The 22,934-nt window shown below is 38.7% G+C and overlaps 1 protein-coding gene across 1 annotated transcript in view; it reads right to left on the bottom strand.

Annotated features, from left to right (window-relative positions):
• The window catches only part of PIP5K1B (phosphatidylinositol-4-phosphate 5-kinase type 1 beta), a gene marked incomplete at both ends in the record, with an annotated part of 172,474 nt that overhangs the window by 62,413 nt on the left and 87,127 nt on the right, over positions 1-22,934 (bottom strand). The window contains 4 exons of the mRNA XM_084237780.1: positions 692-776; positions 3,835-3,883; positions 4,000-4,083; positions 6,511-6,722. Coding sequence (XP_084093906.1) covers positions 692-776; positions 3,835-3,883; positions 4,000-4,083; positions 6,511-6,722 — 430 coding nt within the window. The remainder of the gene's footprint in view (positions 1-691; positions 777-3,834; positions 3,884-3,999; positions 4,084-6,510; positions 6,723-22,934) is intronic.

The following is a 22,934-nucleotide window of genomic DNA, read 5'->3' as shown; positions in this document are numbered from 1 at the left end:
GCACTGGGTACAGTCAGAAGTGCGGGAGGGTGAGAGAATTCACCAGAGCCAGAGCAGGGAGCAGAACAGGCAGACTGACGAAGTACACTGCTGAGGGGAGCAGTGGGCGGCAGGAGAGGTCTGTGTGCCATGTGGGACCCTCCTCCAGTGGCCAGGGAGCAGCCGGGGATCGAACCGGCGCTGCAGAGGCTGCAGGCAGCTTCGCAACCTGGCGCTCAACCGCGGCGCCACCGGGGAGGCCCTTTATTGAAACTTTTGTGACCTAAAATATTCTATCCTGGATAACATTTCATGGGGATAATAGTATTAACAGTGTTCCTCTGAGGTTTTTGTTGTGCTTTTAGATATACAAACTAATAACTATATGTACATGAATAAATCTATTATCTATAAGGACTAGATTTTAATATTTTTATTCACTGCATATTATTTCATGATTTGATGATACTGTAATATGTTTAACCAATATATTCTTGAGTTTCTACATTTAGTTTCTAGTTTTTTTCCATCATAAAAAAAGACTGTCATGATCATGGCATCAATACACAAGTGACCAAGATACTTATCCATAGTTACTAAGTGACTTCTGCTAAAGGAGATAAACAGTCCAACTCTTTCAATAAAAATCTTGCATATATATAGTGAAGTCAGTCAATTAGTGCTAAAGTAAAATTTTTCATAAGAATCTTACCTTGAATTTTCTTGAAAACTCTGGAATTCATAAACTTCAGGAATCTGTCTGCATAAAAACTTGGTCTGTGAACTGAAACAGTGTCCTGAAAAGACAAATCAAGTATCATAGGTTTACCTCTCAGACATTTCATTTCAAGCTAGAACAAAGATCTAGGTAACTAATCTGCCAGCCAGTGTCCTTAACCAGGGGGTGAAGATATTGAGAGCCAGGGAAGAGCACGGAAGAAGGAAGGTGTGGGACTCCATCTGAGCAAAAATTCTAGCTACTCAAAGACAGGCATGTGCGTTAGGGATGCTCCTCCTCTAGACTTCAGCAAGGTTAGAGACATGTGCGTCTGTACAAGAATCAGGCACCTGATCTTCCCAAAGCAGCCAATCAGCAGAGCACATTGCCACCAGACCCACCTGCCCACTGGCTGCTCCCAGGGATTAGAGCCAATTTGTCTGCTTTCTTACCATGTTGTGTTGCTGTGAATTAATTCTTCCTGGAAATTTCTGCAAATCTCATGGACATGCAACATGTCCATTGTACAGACCACTCCCAAACCGGTTTCATATTAAAAACATAAAATCATCCAAAAAAAATTCCAGCTACTCAAGATAAAATAGAGCAATAAATGGACAGAGAAAAGACTGCTTTATAAATCAAAACAACTGATCATTATTCCACCTTGCACAGGAGGGGTTTTTAAATTCTTTTCTTAGATACAGGCAACAAGTGACCCAAGTATCATCGTAAATGAAGTTGAACATTTCTAGTCATGAACAAAAATTGGGGAGGGACATAGACAAAGCAAAACAGCCCCTAACAACAGTATGACATCCAGGTTTCATTTTCAAGTAATAAGGAGGGCAGACACTGGGAAGATTCCTAGGAGACAAGGCTGACTGATGACCCCTGTTATACTGAATTAGTGGCTATTAGTTAGAGTTGAATTGAATTAAGTTGTTAACTCAATTCTATCATGCTGGGCAGTAGTTTTTAGGACCAAAAGGGCATTCCATTACAAACCCAGGAAAGGAGATCAATGAAGGAGCTAACTCTGCTTATTTGGTAATCATTTATTTGTTTTCCAAGACAGACATTTCCAGAAAAAGCAAATTTGTTTATTTAGGGCTCCATTTTGTTTCCAAGTTTGTGGGTTCCAACAGGAAAACTTAATAATTTAAATTTACATACTATAAAGTGTCTGCAGTGGGTTTGGAAGGAAAAAAAAAATTTGGCCAGAGATCCAAAGACTGGTTTGGGGGGACTGTCTAACTTTAAAATGCAGTGTGATCCTAGGCAGACAGTGTTTTGATGCCTCAGTTTTTTGATGTATGAGATAGGGTATTCCATGAGGTATAAGGTAACTGTCATCAGCACGTTATAGGCACAATTATAGAGGAATCATCTCTGTATAAGTCACAACAGTGATGTAGATGTGGTAGGAAATTTCCACTTGCTTTAACAGGTACTCCTAATTCTGCCAGCTTCTGTCTGAAGTGAATACACATACATACAACCAGTACAGTAATTCATAAATACAGTAGGATGCAAGATGACTAAGCCTCAGCCTCACTTTCTAAGAGAAGTGAGAGTGTGGCTCTCTTTGGTATGAATAACTATGTTTAAGTAAGAGGAATGTTGATAAACAAACAAAAATAAGCCCTAATGACTGCTTGCAGTTTCACAAATATATAATCAACACAGAAATTCTCTTTGAAAGCACAAAGACCACACCTAGAAGATATGTTTAACTAGACAAAGATAGTGGGCTTCGAAGTATCTGTCTATTAGAGGACAAGACCATTCAGATCAGAAAACCCATCTAGTAACAGGATTGAAGTTGGCTCAGAAAACAGAAGGGGAACAAAACAGAAGGTCTTTACTATCCCTTCCTTTCATGTTCAAGGCATATAGTTTCTAGTTCTCTCAGCTGAAAGGAAAAAAAAAAAAAACCTATCATTCTCACTCTATCGTTTGAATAAACCTAATTCTTAGAAACAAACTTGTGAACCTACTGTTAAAAAGTGTGTTCTGACAGAGGTCATTCCTTAGCCTGTGGAAAATGCAGAGTTTTTACACCAAAAGGTTTTTACCAGCCTTCAACAGAACTACGAAGTGGGAGTTCTTTTCCAAGAAAGGGAAAGAATAGCATCTATAATTTATCCTCTTTCAAAAGAAAGCATCTGCTAACGTCTTTAAAAAAGTATGATCAAATCTTTGCAATATAGTCTTCAGAAGTGTCACTTCAAGTAATTAACTGAGAGGGGCTCAGGGCAGTAAATGTTCTGCCAGTAGCAGGAAGTTCAGATCTAACATTTAAGTGGGGGTGAGAGGAAGGGGCGGGGAGAGAAGTAGAGAGAGTGGGGGGAAGGGGAGGGAAAGAGGGAGGCTAAAAGGAGAAGAGAGGAAGAGGGGGGGAGAGAGAGAAACTACCATTTGATAATTGATTTTTTTCCTTCTATTATGACAATTCTGGGTTCAAAAGATATCCTCCTATCAGTCAACCTTTGACTCGTACAAATCTAAAACTTACCCAGTTTTACTTCCTGTCTTTATAATGTGTTAGACATGGTGTTGAATGCTAACATGCATTATTTTATTGAATCTTCACATTAGCCCTATGAAGTAAGTACTAGGAACCATTTGTGTGCCCCTGATAACGATGGGAAAGCAGGTTAACAGAAGCCAAATAACAATGTGTGTGAATAACATGGTTAATAATGTGTTCTCATCCAGGGCTGTCCACCTGAAAGTCAGACTCAAGGCCTCTGTAGTTTGTCTTGTGAGATCATTTCAACTGTCCTACTGATCATCCATCCCAGTGCCTATGAAAACCTTTTTTATTTTCTCACCATGATCATCTCATACCTGGGCTCTCCAGATTTCATACAGAAGTAAGGTAACACTTTGTTTTCTTGATCTCTACCTCATCACCAGCTTGTTTCTGATACCCTGTATTTGAACAGAGTTTCAAATTTATCCTTGTTTTTAAATTTGAACCAACCTTGCTAGCCTCTGATTCTGAGTATTTAAAGACCTTTGTTTCCTTTACTCTTCAAGTCTATTGACAGACAGGGTTTCAACGACATAGTTTCAAGTCACTGAAATATCAGAAAATGTATATAGTTTAAAAAGGAACATTTGCCACTTACCCCATCATAAACAAGAGCTTTCCAGGAATGCTCTAACTTCTTCATTAACCTAAATGTAAACAGAAAAATAAAAATGAGTATTCAAAACCACTCACATTTGGTGACTTCTCAAAACCATTTTTTGATTTACTTTGAAATGATAAAAGACTACTAAAAATTTCTCACCTATATGATTGTAGGATGTCAATAATGCCCATAAATAAAAGTAGTTTTTCTCCCTTATGGCTTTTAGCTGGAATGCCTCCCATTCTGTTGAGAGAACAAAAGAGTAAATATTTTAAAATATAAAAATAGGAAGTTAAAAACCATCTCTAATAAACAGACTTCAAATTCTGAACTATCTCTCCCATCATAAAAGAAATCATATGATCATATCAATGGATGCAGAGAAAGCATTTGAGAAGATCCCTACATTCATAGGAAGGCTTTAGCTAAAGTAAAAAAAAAAATGACATTGCAGTTGATTGCCTGGGTTCAAAATTAACTCAAAATGGATGAAAGATTTGAATGTAAGACCTGAAATCATAAAATACATGGGGGGGGGGGAAACAGGCAAAGCACTCTACAACACTGGTTTAGTGATATCTTTGTGGATTGGTCTCCACAAAAAAATGGCAAGAGGAACAAAAGAGAATATAAACAAAAGGGACTACATCAAACTGAAAAGGTTGTGCATTGTAAAAGAAACTATCAGTAAGACAAAAAGACATCATACTAAATGGGAGAAAATATTTGCATGTCATAAATCTAATAAAGGGCTAACATCCAAGATATGTTAAAAACTCATACAATTCAACAAAAAGAAAACAAGCAATCCAATTAAAAAAAAAAACTTCTTATCCAAAGAAGACATACAGATGACCAATAGGGACATGGAAAAAAACCTCATTATCACTTATCATCAGGGAAATTCAAATCAAAATAACAAATAACCCAGTGACCTAGATCATAAAACCTAGGAAAAATTGGTGGTGAGGAAGTAGAGAAAAAAGAAATCTTCTTATAGAAATGTAGGGTATCAAGCCCCTGTGGAAAACAATATGGAGGTTTCTCAAAATATTAAAAATAGATCTACCATACAATTCAGCAGCTCCACTCCTAGGTATCTACCCATTGAACACTAAACCATTAATTTGAAGGGATCCATGTACTACTGTGTTCACTGCAGCCCTATTTACAATAGCTAAGTTACAGAAACAGACTAAATGCCCAAGGACAGAGGAGTGGATCAGAAAAATGTTGTATATACACACAAAGGAATACTACTCAGTTATAAAAAGAAGATGAACTCCTGCTATTTGTGACAACATGAATGGTAACAGGAGGGGATTATGCTAAGTGAAATCAGTCAGGAGAATGACAAATACTGGATGGTCTCATTTATATGTAGAATATAGAGAATCAAAACAAAGGGTCAGACTAAACCAAACCAATAATAAACCCTAAAAATATTTCTCTGGAATAGGTTACAAGATGGGGAGGAGGGAAGTGGGGATGGACCAAATGGATTTTGGTGGAGAATTATGAGTGCCTTGGTGTGGGTGTGGGGTGTGCTATGGGGAGAGGTATCTGAAGAGTGGTGACCCTATCACATTCACAGTGTTGTAAACCAATGTTACTTCAATAAAAAAAAATTCATTGTAAAGTAAAAAATTCCTATTTTAACACCATGAGAATTTTCAAAGCATTTCAAGATACTGCTTTGTAAACATACAATATTTTATATATTCACTGTGATTTTTAAATAAAAAATATAAAAGTACAAATCAAAATACACAAGGAATCAATTTCTAGATGCCAAGATAATCACTACTAACATTTGGTAGCTTTCCAGTATATATATATGTGTATGCTCAGTGTTTCACAAAAAGTATTTATTACATAACTTATTGTATTTTATAACTTGAATATTTCACTTGTTATGTGATGGATATTTCTTTATATGCAACATGAATATGTTTTACAATGTTTGGGTAGTATTTTATCATACTGATACAGAATAATTTGTCTGATTATTGAGCATTTATATGGGTTTACAAGTAAGGATTTAAAAAGTTAAATATGTATTAATTTCCTCTATAAAAGTGAAATATGTCTGTGATTTAGTCATTGTTGGAGAAACCTAGAAGGCAGACACTGATGGCCACTCTACACAAAGGTGAGATAGTCAACCATTTCAATAAGTATCTTTGGTTGTAGTTATTTCTATTAGTCATATGTTTCTATCACATCTAACTTGAGGGAAGATACTACATCTGCCAGGGTGCAAAAGTAGAAAAACTGAATCCTCTTGTGCAGATAAGAAGTTCTGCATGGTGAACATAATTTCTATCATGTACTTGCTTAAATATGTGTTTATTCAAATTCAAAGTATATTTGTCCTCTTGTGGTGGATATTTTGAATATGCAGTAAATGTGGATACAAACATTTTTAGCCATTGCTAAAAGATGGAACCATTTGGAAAAAAACAAGCATGTGGGTGAAAGAATGATAATAACTGGAAAAACTGCCACTCATGCAGTTATTCAAATGAATGAAAACAAAGGCAGGCAGAATCGATTTTAGCCCTAGTTAGGAATCTATTCCCAAAGAACCCCCACGAGGGGAGCATTCAGTTACCCAGTGACGTTGGCTGCCATGGTCAGGAAGGTGGGAGGGCAGGTGGCTGTACTCACGTGTCTGGGTTCTCTGTGATGATTCCATCTCCAGATTTCCCTGGACCTTGGATGGATTCCATTGCTGTGGAGTACAGGACCTTCTGCATTCCAGGTCGCTTTGCATCAGGCACATTTTGTGAGGTCTCCTCTTCTTTCTCTTTAAGGGAATGGTCCAAGATGTGGATTCCCAGCAAAAGGCTATAATCCATGATCTTGAAGCTTTCCAGCACCTGAGGAAGAAAATGAAGCAAGAGGTCTATCAACTGAAATGGCTAGTAAGTCTTGTTTGCACAGTGTTCAAGCTATGCAGATATGTAGCTCCTGTGTTTCTCCCAGGGGGTGGCTGACAAGGAGAAAATAAAAATAAAAACATCTGAGTGTATTATTATTAGGTTATATGTAATAAGGGTTATCACAATGTTTCCTAGATGAGATTTTTATTCAAATATAAGTGGCACAAATTTTTGTAATGCACTAGATTGAATATGCCCCCTGTTCTAGGGCTAAGTTATTCACTTGGGTTCAGTCCTCAGAATTCTATGAGCTAGGTACTAATGTTGTCTCCATTTTATAGATAGAAAGTTATTTGCTCAGGGCATCCCCTGGTGGCGCAGCAGTTGAGCGCTGGGCTGTGAAGCTGCCCGCAACCTCTGCAGCGCCAGTTCGTTCCCCGGCCGCCGGGCGAGGGTCCCACATGGCGCGCAGACCTCTCCTGCTGCCCGCTGCTCCCCTCAGCAGTGTACTTCGTCACTCTCTCTGTTCTACTCTCCACTCTGGCTCTGTTGAATTCTCTCACCCTTCCACGTTTCTGACTGTCCCCAGTGCTTGTATAAATAAATAAGTAAATCTTTAAAAAAAAAAGAAATTAATATGCTCAGTATCACAGTTTGTAAGTGGCACTCCTGGAACCCAATCAACGCCAATGTCTACACTCTTAAGCACGAGAACAGGGAAATGAATCATCAGTGGTCTCCACAAGCTTGTACCCTCCTGGACATGAAGACTTGTGGGGAATGTGTTTGTCTCCTTTTCAAAACTTGTCTTCAAAGTTGTCATGTAGTTCCTAGCAGCAATTTTTTTTTTAAATTATGATCTCAAAAAAGAATTAAGACTTAATGCTTACTCATCCAGCAGCAAACGGAGGGGAAGAGAAGGAATTAAAAGTAGCTGGATGCAACCAGACAAAGGAGATAGTGATGTTCTGACAGGAAAATGACAGGAGACAAGGTCAAGGTAAGAAGCCATGACAATGGGCTTTGACACTTGGGGCTGTTCTTCAATGGAGGAAGTGTGTAGGAAAGAGTGCCTGAAAACTGTGTATTTCCCCCATGATAAAGTTCTTTTCTTAGTAGTTTGTACACGAGTCTCTTCTACAACAGAGTTTTTAATGCCTGACATTTCTCACACAAAGCTGCTCAGGAAATCAAAACAGCCTCAAAAGACAGACAATCCTTCTTGGCCACTTGATAGTCTGTCCCTATTCCCTAGTTAGGAAACGACTTTGAGGCTCAGAATCCATACAAACTTGTTTAACCATGGATGGAATATCCACAATTACTTATGCTGCTACTTTCCCTTAGTCCAATTGCTTTCTGATCAGCATTTATGATACATTAAAGAGTAGACCAGGCCCGAGGATTCAAATACCTATGTCTAACACTTTATAAATGCCATTTGCCAACAGGCTTTGTGAATGATGGCATATGTGGCCTTTGAAAAATACAGTTATCCTTGAGTCTTGTATCTTTGCCACCAACAAGGAAAACTGAAATGGGTTGTAAATGACTATTAATTATTTCAGGGTGCACCTTTCACTTTTCAGTATATTACTTTGAGAAAGGAGGCAGGCAAGAGCTAACAGGACAATCCTATTATTTAAAAGGTTTGAACCATTGAACTTTCTTTTTTTTTCAATTAGGTGATGATTTTATTGAAATAGGACCCTAAGAGTTCAACGTGATATATATTTTAAATTTTTAATCATTATTTTCTTGCAGCATTGTTTATTTTTGTACAATATTTGATTTCTTATCTCAGGGGTAGTCCCCCTAGTTATCCCGCCACCACAGCACCTGTGATCCATCCCATAGTTCCTTGTGCTTTTCCCTCCCCTGTTATGACCCTCTCTTCCTCCCACTTCCCTCCTTTATGCCTCAGATCTATGGTCAGTTTGCAAGTTTTGTCTTTTTCCTGACCTTTGTTCAGTTTCCCTATATTCCTCCTGTAAGTGAAACTATCCACTATTTCTTTTTCCTTCTGACTTATTTTGCTTAGCATAATTCCTTCCAGGTTCCATCTATTTTGCCAAAAAAGAGTTTATCTTTTTTGAATGCTGAGTAGCATTCCATTGTGTATATATACCGCATCTTCTTGATCCATTCATCTGTTTTGGGGAATTTAGGTTGTTTCCATAGCTTAGCTATTGTAAATAGTGCTGCCATAATCATAAAAGTGCAGGTTTCCTTTTAAATTAGGTTTTCTGTCCTTTGACTTAAGAGACCGGAGTAGCTGGATAGCAATGTACAACTAGTCTCCCTTCCCTAAAGACGAGTGACATCAAGACTGGAGGAGGAAGGAAGGGTAATAGGACAAGCTCCCCACCACTGACCCAATCAGCATCAGACCCACCAGTTGCTTCTCCATGGAGGTTAATTAGAGCCTTAACCCACCATAAGGTAGCACGGAGTTGAAAAAAATAATCAAGACAGTTTGGTGTCAGGGCTGCCAATGGCTCATTCTCTTAAAAGAAAACACTGAGACACTGGATGCTTTCTTGACACAGAAACAAGTGTAGAAGGATCTAGTATTCCTGCTCTCTACCACACTGAAAGGGTGCTTTGGGATTAGTGCCCATCCACAGTGCTTCTAGAAACAGTGAAGAATGATCACCATCTGCAGATGCCAATTCTCCTGCTCACACTTATCTGTGCTAGTCCTTCCCTTCTCAGGGAGAAGGACCTGGAGGACAAAGAGCATGGACTCTGTGACCTTAGGCAAATTACATTTCCTGATGTTTCAGTTTCTTCTTCCATAAAACAGTGATAGTATTACCTATTATACTAGGTACTTGTAAAATTAAATATGATAATGTAGGCAAAATGCCTAGAAAAATTCCTGGTACAGAGAAACACTCGATTACATGCTCAATTATCATCATCCCGGTTAGAACACATGGGGACTCATGGCTCATACACTGTGTGAGAGATTACAGGTGTTAGCTTGAAAGTAAACACTCCTGCAGTGACTCTTTAAAAAAAAAAAAAACATAAAATGTCAACAAAGATAGGGCTGCATTTCTAACCTGGGGACTGGTGCCCTTTTGGCAAGTCCTGATCTTTTAAAAGCTCTGGGTTAGTAGTGTCACTACTAACCAGTATATGGACACCAGTATATGACAACGCACCAGTTTCAACAGCAGGGTATTGCTTGGCTATTGAACAGGAAAAGGTCTGTTGACACGGTAATTCTAATCAATGGGTTATAAAGGGAGTATGTAATGATCTGTTTGAGGCGATAGTCTGATTTTCAATGGACAAAAATCACAACCTGTACCCTGCAGTCGAAACTACCCATTGGTAAATGTTTCCTCCAAAGCAGCAAACTGGCTTCCAAAGCAGATCAGACCCTGTGACAACACCCTGAGTCTTCCCAACAGCCTACCCGGAGTAACTTAGGAGCAGAGAGCCTGAAAGGGATGCCTGTTCGGCATCATGTTTATTTCACTTTTCTCTGCAAAATGTTCATAAATTAACTCTGCTTGTGAAAAAGCTTTATAAAATAAATTTGCTTAATACACTATTCAACTTGAACTGTTTGTACTTGCAGTCTCTTCCTGCCAAGGTCAGGTCAGAGAGAGCGTGATCATTTCATCATTGATAAGAAGTCAGGCTGTGGTCTTGAAGTGGTCAAATATTTGTGCTGGTTTATTTTAAGAAAAACTTCAAGGGAATTAACTAAGAAAAAACCAGCAGTAAATTTTTTAAAAAAGACTGATCTTAAATTGAATTACCAGTATCCCGGAACAGTGCCTTAGGAGGCCAGGATCCTACTTTCAGAGTGAAAAGCTTCAAAAGAATAAATTCAATTTTCATTGTTTAAAAAGTTAACCATGATAGTTGGATTTTGGATTAGGGAAAGTACTCAGCCATAAAAAAAAGGGTTTGGGAAGAAAAAGATAAATATATAGGCATATATTTTAAATCGAATTAGAAAACTTCTGTAATAAAAAATTCTGGGAACAGATTTTAGTCACGTGCATTGCAGACTTGCATCAATTAGGAACAAAATGGTTCTGTTACTCATTTCCTCCCAGTTCTTTAATTGCAGGAATTGATAAATCTGCCAAAATCTTAACATGTGAGAAGGTTGAGATTGTGCCACTTTATGCAACATGACAGACAGCAATCAGTCTGGTTTGTCCCTGAGACGCACATTTTTTCCCCTAGAACATCTACCTGGCCTCACTGTTGCTATTGGATTCTGTACTGAGCATTTGCTATGCAAAATACTAGTTGCAATGCAAATCCAGGTGCCTTTCTATCAAGCTTAGAGAAGACTTTACTTCCCTACTTGTGAAAAAGGAAAGCAGGAATGATTCATAGATGTATGTAAAACTGAAAGCAAGTTGGAATATGCTTTTTATTGTCAAAGCCAGATTTTTTCTTTCTCTCTATAAAATCTCTCTTTCAGGACTATTTTAAGTTAATAATACAGGAATGTAGTAAAAAAAAAAAAAAGTCAATGTCAAGGCAGCTGGCACAATATCCTAAGGTAGGGATCAAAACTATCTGTTCCTGAAATAAAAGCATGTGCACCAGGTGCTCGTGGCTGGTGATATCTCTCTTACATAGTTTCTGCAGGTGTGATGACCTAACTGGGAGACTTAACTTAGAATGACAGGCACTGCTGTCCTCTCTTCATCACTCAAGGTCATAAAGAGTGGCCCAGTCCTTCTTTTCCATTGTCTGTGCCATGCTGGTTAGCCCCTGTAAACTCTTTTCTGTCCTGTTATTAGAAAAAGCCAGAGTGGCTGCAGGGCAGTAAAGAGTCCACGCTGTGGGCCAGGTAGCCTGTCTGATTGCTGGCTCTCGTCTGTCTTTGGACAAAGTATTCACCTTTCTGGGCCTTTTATCCTCATCTGTAAAACTGAGATAATAGGGACATGTATCTCACAGAGTTATTATGAAGACTAAGTTCAACCACATTAGGACAGTAACTGGCATAGAGAAAGCACCCAATAAATGTGAGTTATTCTTATTTTTGCTGTTACTTCCCTGCTATAGAATCAATTATGGCTGACCCTTCCACCTCTAGTTTCCACACTCCCTTGGCTACACTGGCCATACCAGCTCTTGGTTCTTTACCTTCCTAATTGGTTCTTGCTTTCATGCCCTAAAGATATTCAACAAAATTCTTTCTTCAGCTCTTTTCTTTCTCTGCTTTTCAGTGTGACATCCATTTATTCTTGTGTTGGGAAAAAAAATAGTTGAGTGTCTTATCTGTATTCAGTACCGTGGAAGCTGGATCTTCAGGGGTAAATAAAACTGACCGCTATACCCTCTTCAAAATTATACAAGTCTAAATTAAAGATTGGAATAAGGCCTACAAGGAAAAATCAGGGAGCTGTGGAAATACCCTATACAGGACTCCTACTTTTGCCTGGGGAATATTTTAATTGTCTAGGTAAGGGGTGGTGACACTTGAATGTGAATGGCAGCAGGGGAGAGAAAGTTCAGGGGACAAGTAGAAAGTTCAGGGGACAGGTAGACAATCTAGGGCTAGATTCCAACTATCATTTCTCTACATGTAATTCTGAAAATGTTATCTTTAGCATTTAAGCTCCTTTATATTTTCAGTGGCAGTCTGGAGATTTCTAAACTTCTGTATACTGTCTCACTGCAAACCTAAATTCTTATATCCCCCAAAGTAGTTCTGAAACCTCACTTTTCTCTTTTATTTGAAATAATTCCAATGTGGATTTCAGACTCCATGATTCCTTTTCCTTTCACTAACTTATCCAATCTTGTAACTTCAATTATCAAAACATTTTCCTCTCTAATGTTTTGATTTCAACTTCCCTTTTTGATTTCCTGATCCTTTCCTGACATTCCTGCTTGACCAGGTCACATCATACCCTACTTACAGTTTCAGTTTCTCCAACTGCTCAGGTGACATCATGGTCCTTATGATGATGGCCACTTCTCTCTGTTCCTGGACCTGCCTAGAGGTACCTCCCAGCCTAGTCAAACTGGAATTCCTTAATTGCTCCTAAATGTGCAATGAAGATAGGAGGTTCTATGTTTTTGCTCTTCCTCTTTCTTCTGGAAGGTCCTTGTAACATAAACATCTTACACGTTATATGTCTTATAACATACCTTACTGTATTTTCAAAGCTATCTCAGTTTTTACCTCCATGAAAATTATACTCATGATCTTAATAAAATGTTGGCAACACATTTGCCCTGTGAAAATCCAAGCACCTTATCAGTATCGCTCTATGGAATGAAGTTTGAACTCGGATCACACTACATTTCTCCTATCATACACAGAAGCCTGCTCTGCTCACTAGAGGCTTGTTTTACTTGGGTTTCCTGCTATGCACTCTGAACACAATGGAAATGGGTATGTACTCTATGCGTTTTATGTGAACTAACAAGTAAAACCCCAAATGTTAAGCAGCAAAAAATGCAGACCTCTATATTTAATATCGTAAATGTAAGAACATGGTGTTCACTTTGACAGCACATATACGAAAATATATTAAATATAAGAACTTGATCCTTCACTTCATGATTATGCTTGTGAAGGATCATCAGTACTGAAAGCATTTACTGTGATTATGTGCTCTTTGTTGTCAGAAAAATAAAGATAAAGGTCTGCAGTGTTTTTAAACCTCTCAACCAGAGGTATTTACACACGCTGTGTCAAGGGTAAAAACCAAGCTGTTATTTACACAGACTTTTAGTTTACTGTTTCTAGGTACACAGCTAAACGGCAGATAAAAGGCTTGTTTTGATATAAACTAGGTTGAGCTTGAGCCTGGTGAGAATATCACATTTCCCTCTAGGAAGCCTTTGTAAAGGGGCTTCCTAGCCTGTGCATGACAGGCTGAGTCGACTGCAAAGATCCTGTAAGTATCCAGGTGCTTGGTGCTGCCCTAAGAAGGTGGCCCTGCTCTGAAACACATCTCAGGGCCTCCTAAGGTTTCGTGTCCTCTGTTTCTCTTAGAGTTATTAGAAATAGCCATCTATCATTTTGAAAGACTATTGGTGAATATTTATATATTCATCAGCTTCTACATGGATGAATTTTGTAGATTTTTTTTTTAAAGATTTTTATTTATTTATTTATACAAGCACTGGGTACAGTCAGAAGCATGGGAGGGTGAGAGAATTCACCAGAGCCAGAGCAGAGAGCAGAGCAGGCAGACTGACTGAAATACACTGCTGAGGGGAGCAGCGGGCGGCAGGAGAAGTCTGCGCGCCATGTGGGACCCTCACCCGGTGGCCGGGGATCGAACCGGCGCTGCAGAGGCTGCGGGCAGCTTTGCAACCCAGCGCTCAACCACTGCACCATTGGGGAGGCCCTGTAGCTTTTTTCTTTATAGACACTCTGTTTCCATAAATAAATATATCTTATTATTTTATAAAAATATATCAAAAATAATACATTAAAGTTGCCAAGTTCATTCAATTATATGCTATATCTTCTAGTTGTCTTCACTGTGAATGATATGCTTCACTTTGGCTTAACTTAAGAGCTCAGGGACTGACCGGTTGCCCAGTGAGACCCAGAGGCCAGGCTGGTGCAAGTTCCCACATCCATTTCAATGTACGAGGTGAAATTCTGGAATCCTCATTTCTGTCAGCTATTGTCCAACACCTTTGATGAAATGCTTCTCCAGGTAAAGAAGAAAATTTACACCCTTCTCCTCTCCACTTTACTTTAATGGACAAGAGTAAGAAGAATGGGAAACTGTTCACTATAAATAAGTCTTTGATGGTTTGGATTTAAAGTTTAGGTGCTGCTGTTTACAATAGCTAAGCTTTGGAAACAACACAAATGCCCAAAAATAGATGACTGGATCAAGAAGATGTGGTACATATACACCATGGAATATTACTCAGCATTCAAAAAAGATAAACACATGCAATTTGCAGCAACATGGATGGCGCTGGAAGGGATCATGCTCAGCAAAATAAGCCAGAAAGAAAAAGAAAAATACCGGATGGTCTCACTCATAGCAGGAATCTAGAAAACTTAAATAAGGGACCAGGAAAATGAATAACTATAAGAAAGCAAAAATCAAAAACAACAAAAAACTATGAACCAGAGACACTTTTAGGGGGGCGGGGGCGGGAGGGGAGGGATTGGGGTCAGAATGGGGGGGCTGCAATTGTATGGGGAATATAACAATAAAATTTATAAAAAAAAAAACAATAAAAAAAAATAAAAAAAAATAAAGTTTAGGTGCTGGATTTCTTAGAGACAAAGACTATATTCTGTTCATTTTTTTGTGCTTCCAATGGACTTAGCTCCAGGTCTTATGCAGAAGAAATCAAAACTCTTTACTGCATCATGATATTTAATTAATTTGTTAGGAATATAAAGTGGGATTTGTCAACTGAGATTTCTGTGCTGGTCAGAAGCAAGAGAAATCAAGCTGACTCATGCTCTGAGAACACAAAAAGTTCTACCAGGCAGGAAGATTCTTAGGTCTAGGAAAGTGACCACTGAAAAACCTCTAACTTAAGAAGAACAGCAGGTACCTACCTATAGGGTGAGTTTTAAGAAGTGCTGACCTGAATAGTGGGAATTATCACCAGAAATACATTGGGGGTGGTCTTGGACCATTTTATTTTAATAATAATGTATGTAGCCTGTCAAAATTAAAGTCTATATAACAGTGTGGAAGACTACATAGCTCAACTCCACCTCACTCAGCATGAGGGTGAGCGCTTGAGGTACAAAATATGTAGTAAACCAGAAGAAACTACAATATTATTAGCTGGTGAGTCTAAGGGGAAGTAAATTCTAGTGAGCAAGAGTAGTTGTAGAAAATTAAGAAGCTACCTTTCCCTTTCACTGAGAGTAGAGAAGTAAATGTATAACATGGAATCACTGGATTTTTGTGTTCCTTGAAAACTGGGTTGTTGACATTTCTTCTGTAATGGCTAGTATTAAAAATTTGGATGGCTTTTTCAGAAAGAGGAATAGAAGATGGCGAATCTCTGCCTCCAGAGAATACCTATCATCATCTAAGACCAACCATTAGGTGCTTGTGGAGATGAAGCGAATGGTGAGTTGGCATCTAGAACACTTTGTCTTTGGAACAGCTGGGGCTGGCTGAATATGGGCAAAATTCACAAATGAAGGCTTCATGTGGAGAAAGGAAGGGAGGAAGTAAATGAGATGCGGACTCCAGCCAGGCTCATATTCAGGCTGGATGAGGATATTTCAAATAAACAGTGGGTATTAACTTCCTGCATCCCTAATAACTATTGACATCTGATCTATCCAGTGGACTGCTTATCCCTTTTTAAATAGTTCTTTGAAGTACACATGTAGAAAAGGACACATGTATATCATTTTTTAAATAAAAAGTTGAAATTTAATATATAAATTCATTACTAACATTGTTCTAGGCCATTTTACTCTTAGGAGGGAGAAATTCTCCTATAGAGCTTTAGAAAAATGCAGAACCATAGAGAAATGCTGAATTTTGAGGGACAAAAGTGAGAAAGTTAAGCTTCCTTGCAAAATGCTAAATTTAAAAATGTCTTTGAAGGAAGGAAGACTACTTGTTCACTTTGCGGGGGAGTGACTGTTTGCAGCCTTGTCTATGACCTGGAGGTACAGGATCACACCCTTCAGATATATGGTAATAACAATACATTTGATTTGAAGAGAGGGTTAAAAAACTTTACTGGCTTGATAAATCTTCAATTTCTATAATTAATGAGGATTCTTCAAAGCTGCATGAAGAATTACATGCATGAGTTAAAGCCTCTGGGGAGTCTAATGTGCTGCTCTGTTTGGAAAGGACTATGACTAACATGTGGCCTTGCTTTCACAAGGAGGTGATAGTGGTACCGTTCCTCAGCACCTTGGGTGTTCTGAATGAGCGCTGTATGTGGGATGAACAAAATAAATCAAACCAACTTCCCCCTTTTAAACTGTTTCCAGTAAACTTCCAGGGGTGGGCGTGGGGGGTGGGGAATAAAGTCATGTTTAACAAGAACACATAAGCTTGGTAACATACCACAAGGCATTTTCTGAACCATTTCTAAACTTGGTAACATTTTCCCAGACCCTGGAAACTCTAAAACACTCTTTAAGTCTGTAATTAAGTTCTTCACTGGGTTCCAGAAGTTTCTCCTAAGCTTGGAGTCCCAACTCCATTTTGTAAGTTGCTAGGGTTTGCCACCCCTCTGTCTCCTTTGGTTGGGGATTAAAAATCCTCTATTTCACACAGTCATCTGTGACTGACTTATACTGGTACCCACAACCGGATACACACCGCCAACCTCAAAGCCTTTTCAGACACATCCTCAAAGCCAAGGTTGCTACTGTCATGGCCCCCCTATGGCAACTTCCCCTTCCTGCTCACAGCCTTGGTTTCTAGTTTCCCAGGATTCCCAATAGGGAGAGGCGCAATCCTGGGGACATTTCATTTCCTTTGGTCCCTCCCTTGCGGCACTTTGTGATTCCTCCTATTGGGGCCTACACTGACCTTACCTCTAGCCTTAGGGTCATTTACAAAATCAAAGTAGTTTTTTTTTTTTTCTATACAAAAGCAGGAAATCCTAATACACTAGATATAGCAGCACTTTATTTCATAAACCAAAAGCCTTTAGCCTCCACGAAGTTGATTTATTGTATATTTATATTTCTGTGTGACAGGTCACTTAAATTGAAAGCTAGCAGACACATAACCACCATCTCAGGAAATACTTAAATTCTCTAGGCAGTATTTCTCTTAGGGGAAAAAAAAAAAAGAAGAAAGGAGTCTACTTCTTATCCCTGAGAAGAAACTTTCAGTCTCCTATTTCTATTCCTTCCATAGAAATTTTAGTAATATTCCATTTTTTTAATAGAGTTTTTGAGGTAAGATTTGTTTACAGCCCTATGACTTAGAGATATAAGACCACACCCTTCAAATGTATGGTAATAACATTTCTTTGGTTTGAAGCGAGGGTTAAAAAACTCCACTGGCTTGATAAATAAATGTTCAAATTTTCAGTTAATGAGAATTTTCCAAAGCTGTTCACACAGGACTCAATCACAAACATCTATCTAGTCCCTGATCTCCCTCTCCACAAGACTGAAAAACAATCTTTGGAAAACAATCAACTCCACTGTAACCATCACATTTCTGAGAAAGAAATTTTGTTTTTTAAGTTAATAGGATTTCATATGCACACATGCTGGTAACAGTTGGCAACTGTCAATGGGCTTCATTATACTTGTCTTTTTTTTTTTTTTAAAGATTTATTTATTTATGCATACAAGATCTGGGGTACAGGCCAGAGATGAGGGGAGGGTGAGAGGATTCACCAGAGACAGAGTGGGGAACAGAACAGGCAGATTGACTGAAATAAATACACTGAGGGGAGCAGTGGATGAGACAGGAAAGGTCTGCTGCGCCATGTGGGTTTCTCTCTGGCCGGCCAGGGATCGAAATCATGCTACAGAGGCTGCAGATAGCTTCATAGTGCGGTGCTTAACCCCTTGCACCACCAGAGAGGCCCTCATTATATTTTCATTATATTTTTAAAATTAAGTGTTTGGATTACAAATTTTACTTTGTGTTCTAAACTCACTTAGCACTCAATTATTTTCCCCTCTCCCTTCTTCCTTGAAGTAAGCTACAAGAATTCATTAACTCATTGCCCTGTCCAAACCAAGTTTTATACTTTGATAGAATCCTTAACTCCTACAGCATTTTGTCCAAAGCTCCTTGTCAGAGCTAGAGAACCCATCAGCGGGCACTCCCAGCCCATCCTGTCTGTATCTATCTGTGTTATTACCTTAAGGTTTTCATTTCAGCAGACTTTCTCCCATTACACCTACAAGCTTCTGCAGGAGAGTGTACTGATGAAAGAACATGTGTTCTGGAGTCAGAGAGACCTAAGAGTAAATCTAGGAGCCAGTACCATAAGCTCTGCAGACCAGGGGAAGCTTAACCTCTCCCTAGCCTCCACTTTTTCATCTGTCAAAAGAGAATCACACCACTCACTTTGCAGGGCTGTTGAGAGGATTAAGGAGAGACTCAGCCTATAATGTTAAGCACTGCCTGGCTCTGAGCAAATCCATAATACACATTAACTGAGGGCCTTCCCTGGTGGCGCAACGGTTGAGCGCTGGACTGCAAAGCTGCCTGCAGCCTCTGCAGCACCGGTTTGATCCCCGGCTGCCGGTGAGGGTCCCACATGGCACACAGACCTCTCCTGCCATGCCCGCTGCTCCCCTCAGCAGTGTACTTCATCACTCTGCCTGTTCTGTTCCCCGCTCTGGCTCTGGTGAATTCTCTCACCCTCCCACGCTTCTGACTGTACCCAGTGCTTGCATAAATAAATAAATAAATAAATAAATCTCTAAAAAAAAATACACATTAACTGAACCAACCTTCGGATGAACTCAGCTTTGGAACTGTGTCTTTACTGTCTGTGAAACCACTTATTAAGTACTGCATTGTCTATATGTGTTTTATGATTATATAATATACATGTACATTTAAAATGGGACCTATCGGTTGTATCTAAGATAAAACCCTCCTTTATATACCATGACCTGGAATAGCTAGCTTTGCAAAATTTTGAGAATGACTTGTCTGGAACAAGTTGAGATATCCCTTTCTTAGAAAATCATGAACAACAACATAAAATATTTTGATTTTTGTAACTAAATCTGAAACTTCTTGTACTGACCATATTGTCCTTTCTGTTTCTGGTAGCAGGAGTTCCTTTGCATCACACATCAGCACCAGAGATAAAAAAAGCCACAGTAACTGGCAAAGGCTGGACAATCATACAGCTGTGTTGTATGGTTTGTTTTAAATGTGGACACCAAGCACCACCTCAATAAATAACTGAGTAGACTGAGAGGTCAACATAGTTGCAATTTACTGGTCATTAATACACATTGGTCAAATGAGCAATGCAAATGAACTTTGTCCACATCATTAATATGATTTACTCTGGCTTGTTTTCTTTTCTTTTCTTTTTTTTTTTTATAGAGGCATGCTTTATTTATTTGTTTGCTGGTTTGTTTGTTTTGTTTTTGTTTATACATGCACTGGGTACAGTCAGAAGCGCGGGAGGGTGGGAGAATTCACCAGAGCCCGAGCAGGGAGCAGAGCAGGCAGAAGGACCGAAGTACACTGCTGAGAGGAGCAGCGGGCGGCAGGAGAGGTCTGCGCGCCATGTGGGACCCTCCTCCGGTGGCCAGGGAGCAGCCGGGGATCGAACCGGCGCCGCAGAGGCCGCGGGCAGCTTCGCAACCCAGCGCTCAACCGCTGCGCCACCGGGGAGGCCCTACTCTGGCTTGTTTTCATACCAAATTGTGGGTGGGCAATTACTAGAGCCTGCTCTTAATATGTTTCTTGATTAGGTAAGATTCATCATTTCTAAAATGTTTGCTGTTGTCATCTCATAGGCTTCATCTAAACACTAACACTGAGAAAACTGCTGTTCTGTTCAGAGAATGTAAGGATGGAAAATGAAGTCACACAGCTTCTGTAGATTTTGGTAGGCAAATAAAACATGTACCCAAATAATTACAATATAATGTAGAAATGTAGTGATATGGGATAGAGCAAGATGAAGTGCTGTGAGCATGGAGTCTTATCAAAATGCTTATTAGGCACACATATGCTAAAATCTGCATATTAAGCCTCTCCTTAAGAATCCTTATCAATTGCATGAAGTTCTAAAAGTGACTTAACTGTAAGTTTTTGTTTCATTTTTTTCAACATCCTTTCCTATATCCTCAAATTGCTTATTTAATGGATTTATCTTTTACTTTGCTGGAGCATACACTGAAGTAATTTTTTGACAAGAGACTTAAATACATGCATATCAGAATGGCTAAAATAAAAAAGTGACAATAGCAAATGCTGGTGAGGCAGAAAAGAAACTAGATCTCTCACCCATACATTGCAGGGGAGAACTTAAAATGTTACGGCTGCTCTAGAAAAAGAGCATGTTGTTCTTACAACCTGAACATGCTTTCTGTAAAACACAGCAATTGCACTGGGGCATCTATCCCAGAGAAATAAAATTTATGAAACTTACGTGAAAACTTGTATGCAAATGTTCATAGCATTTATTTCTAATAGTGAAAAACTAGAAAAAAACCCCCAAATATTCTTCAGCTGGTGAGTAGTTGAGCTGTGGTATAGTACAGCCATACCATGAAAGCTCACTTAGCAATAAAAGGAGCAGACTATAGCTAGCTACATTGACTTGGATGAATCTCAAGGGTACTATGCAGCGTGAAAATGTCATCTCAGTGGTTACATACTATAAGGTTCCACTTCTATGCCATTTTTAAATGATAAAATTATAGACATGGAAAACAGTTGGTGGCTGCGAAAGAGCAGGGAGGGATGGTGAGGGTGGCCATGGCTATATATAAAAGAGTACCATTAGGCATCTTTGTGAAGGAACTTTTCTATATTTTCTATATAAACCTACATATGCATGAACGTGCATAAAATGATATGATACACACAAATGAGTGTAGGTAAAATTGGTGAAATCTGAAAAAGGTCTATTGATTGTACTTTGTACTGAGGCCACAGAAGATGTTACCAACTGGGAAAATTAGGTGAAGGGCTGATGACATCTCTATTATTTTTTTCCAAATACATGTAAATCTATGATTATCTCAAATTTTTTTTATAAAAGTGGATTTAAAGGTAGGAAACATTTAAAATCCTTGCATACATGATAATGTATTTCTATTCTCACGAGGAAATCTGGCTTGGGTAGGCACAGACATCTACGTCCAAAATAATTGTCTTTTTTTTTTAATGATTTATTTTTATTTATTTATACAAGCACTGGGTACAGTCAGAAGCGCGGGAGGGTGAGAGAATTCACCAGAGCCAGAGCGGGGAGCAGAGCAGGCAGAAGGACTGAAGTACACTGCTGAGGGGAGCAGCGGGCGGCAGGAGAGGTCTGCGCGCCATGTGGGACCCTCCTCCGGTGGCCGGGGAGCAGTCAGGGATCGAACCGGCGCTGCAGAGGCTGTGGGCAGCTTCGCAACCCAGCGCTCAACTGCTGCGCCACCGGGGAGGCCCCAAAATAATTTTCTTTCAGATTAGAGTGTGGAAGGTATTGTTCCACTGCTTTCCAGGAACTCTATGATTCTTCCCAGTTCAAATGATCTTTGATTCTATGAGTTGATTTTACTTTATTTATTTGCTCACCAACTTTATGGTTATATTGCTATGGTATTGAATTAATATTATAGTTAGCAAAACTCATAATTTAGAACAACTGAACAAATCAAATATACCCTGGGATTACAGTGTTTGTAAAACACGATTTGAAAGCCAGTGAATTTATCTATACCTTTTTCAAGGAATGGTATAGAATGTGGAATTGATGATACCCCTGTGCCTGTCTCATATCTCATCCAACTTCAGTTCCTCACTGATAAAGGAAATAGCTTCAAGAGCAACTGTCCTCAATAAGAGATACACATTTTGTTTCTTTTAGGTCTGAGGCATTTTTTTCCTCCTTTATGATAACTAGAAAGGCACACAACATAAGAAAAAGAAAAGAAACTATCTAAACTAAATGCAAAATAAAATTAATACTAGACAAAATTATAGCTAAGGGTAAGTACTAGCATAGTGCTAAATTAAATATTAGAAAAGCAAACCTATCTTGTAACCCATAGAGGTGTGCCCATAGCTGAGAAGACTCTGAGCTACAAACTTAGAGCCTAATATATAATTAGGAAGAAAGACCCCAGTTTGCATATCAAAAAGTCTCAATATTCTTAAGACTGGTTTCATTAAATTCTGAGAACCTATTAATATTATAGTGACAGACATTTGTATGAAAAAAGAAAATTGCTTTCCTTACTCTTCAAAAATTAATAACTTTGCTGCTCAACAAAAATAATAAATGTAAAATAAGTCATTAAGGTGATTAATTACCAAGACTGTGTCTGTTATGACTCCTACTTGAAGGAATAAGAAATATTTGGATTGTAAACACAAGTATTCTCTAATAAACTTTATGTCAATGTCATTCCCCCAGAGTTATCAACAAATGTTGCAGGATATAATAATTTATCAAATTAATTAAATGATATGGGACTCCTTAGACTTTTCATAGATACCTAATGTCAGAGAAGAAATAATTATAGTAAATTAAAAATGACTATAAAAACAGTTCCCAATTGTGCTTCAAAAATTAACACATAAA

Source organism: Talpa europaea (genome assembly GCF_964194135.1).
Source record: "Talpa europaea genome assembly, chromosome: 7".
Classification (NCBI taxonomy): domain Eukaryota; kingdom Metazoa; phylum Chordata; class Mammalia; order Eulipotyphla; family Talpidae; genus Talpa; species Talpa europaea.
This window is presented reverse-complemented; position numbering and strand designations above follow the sequence as displayed.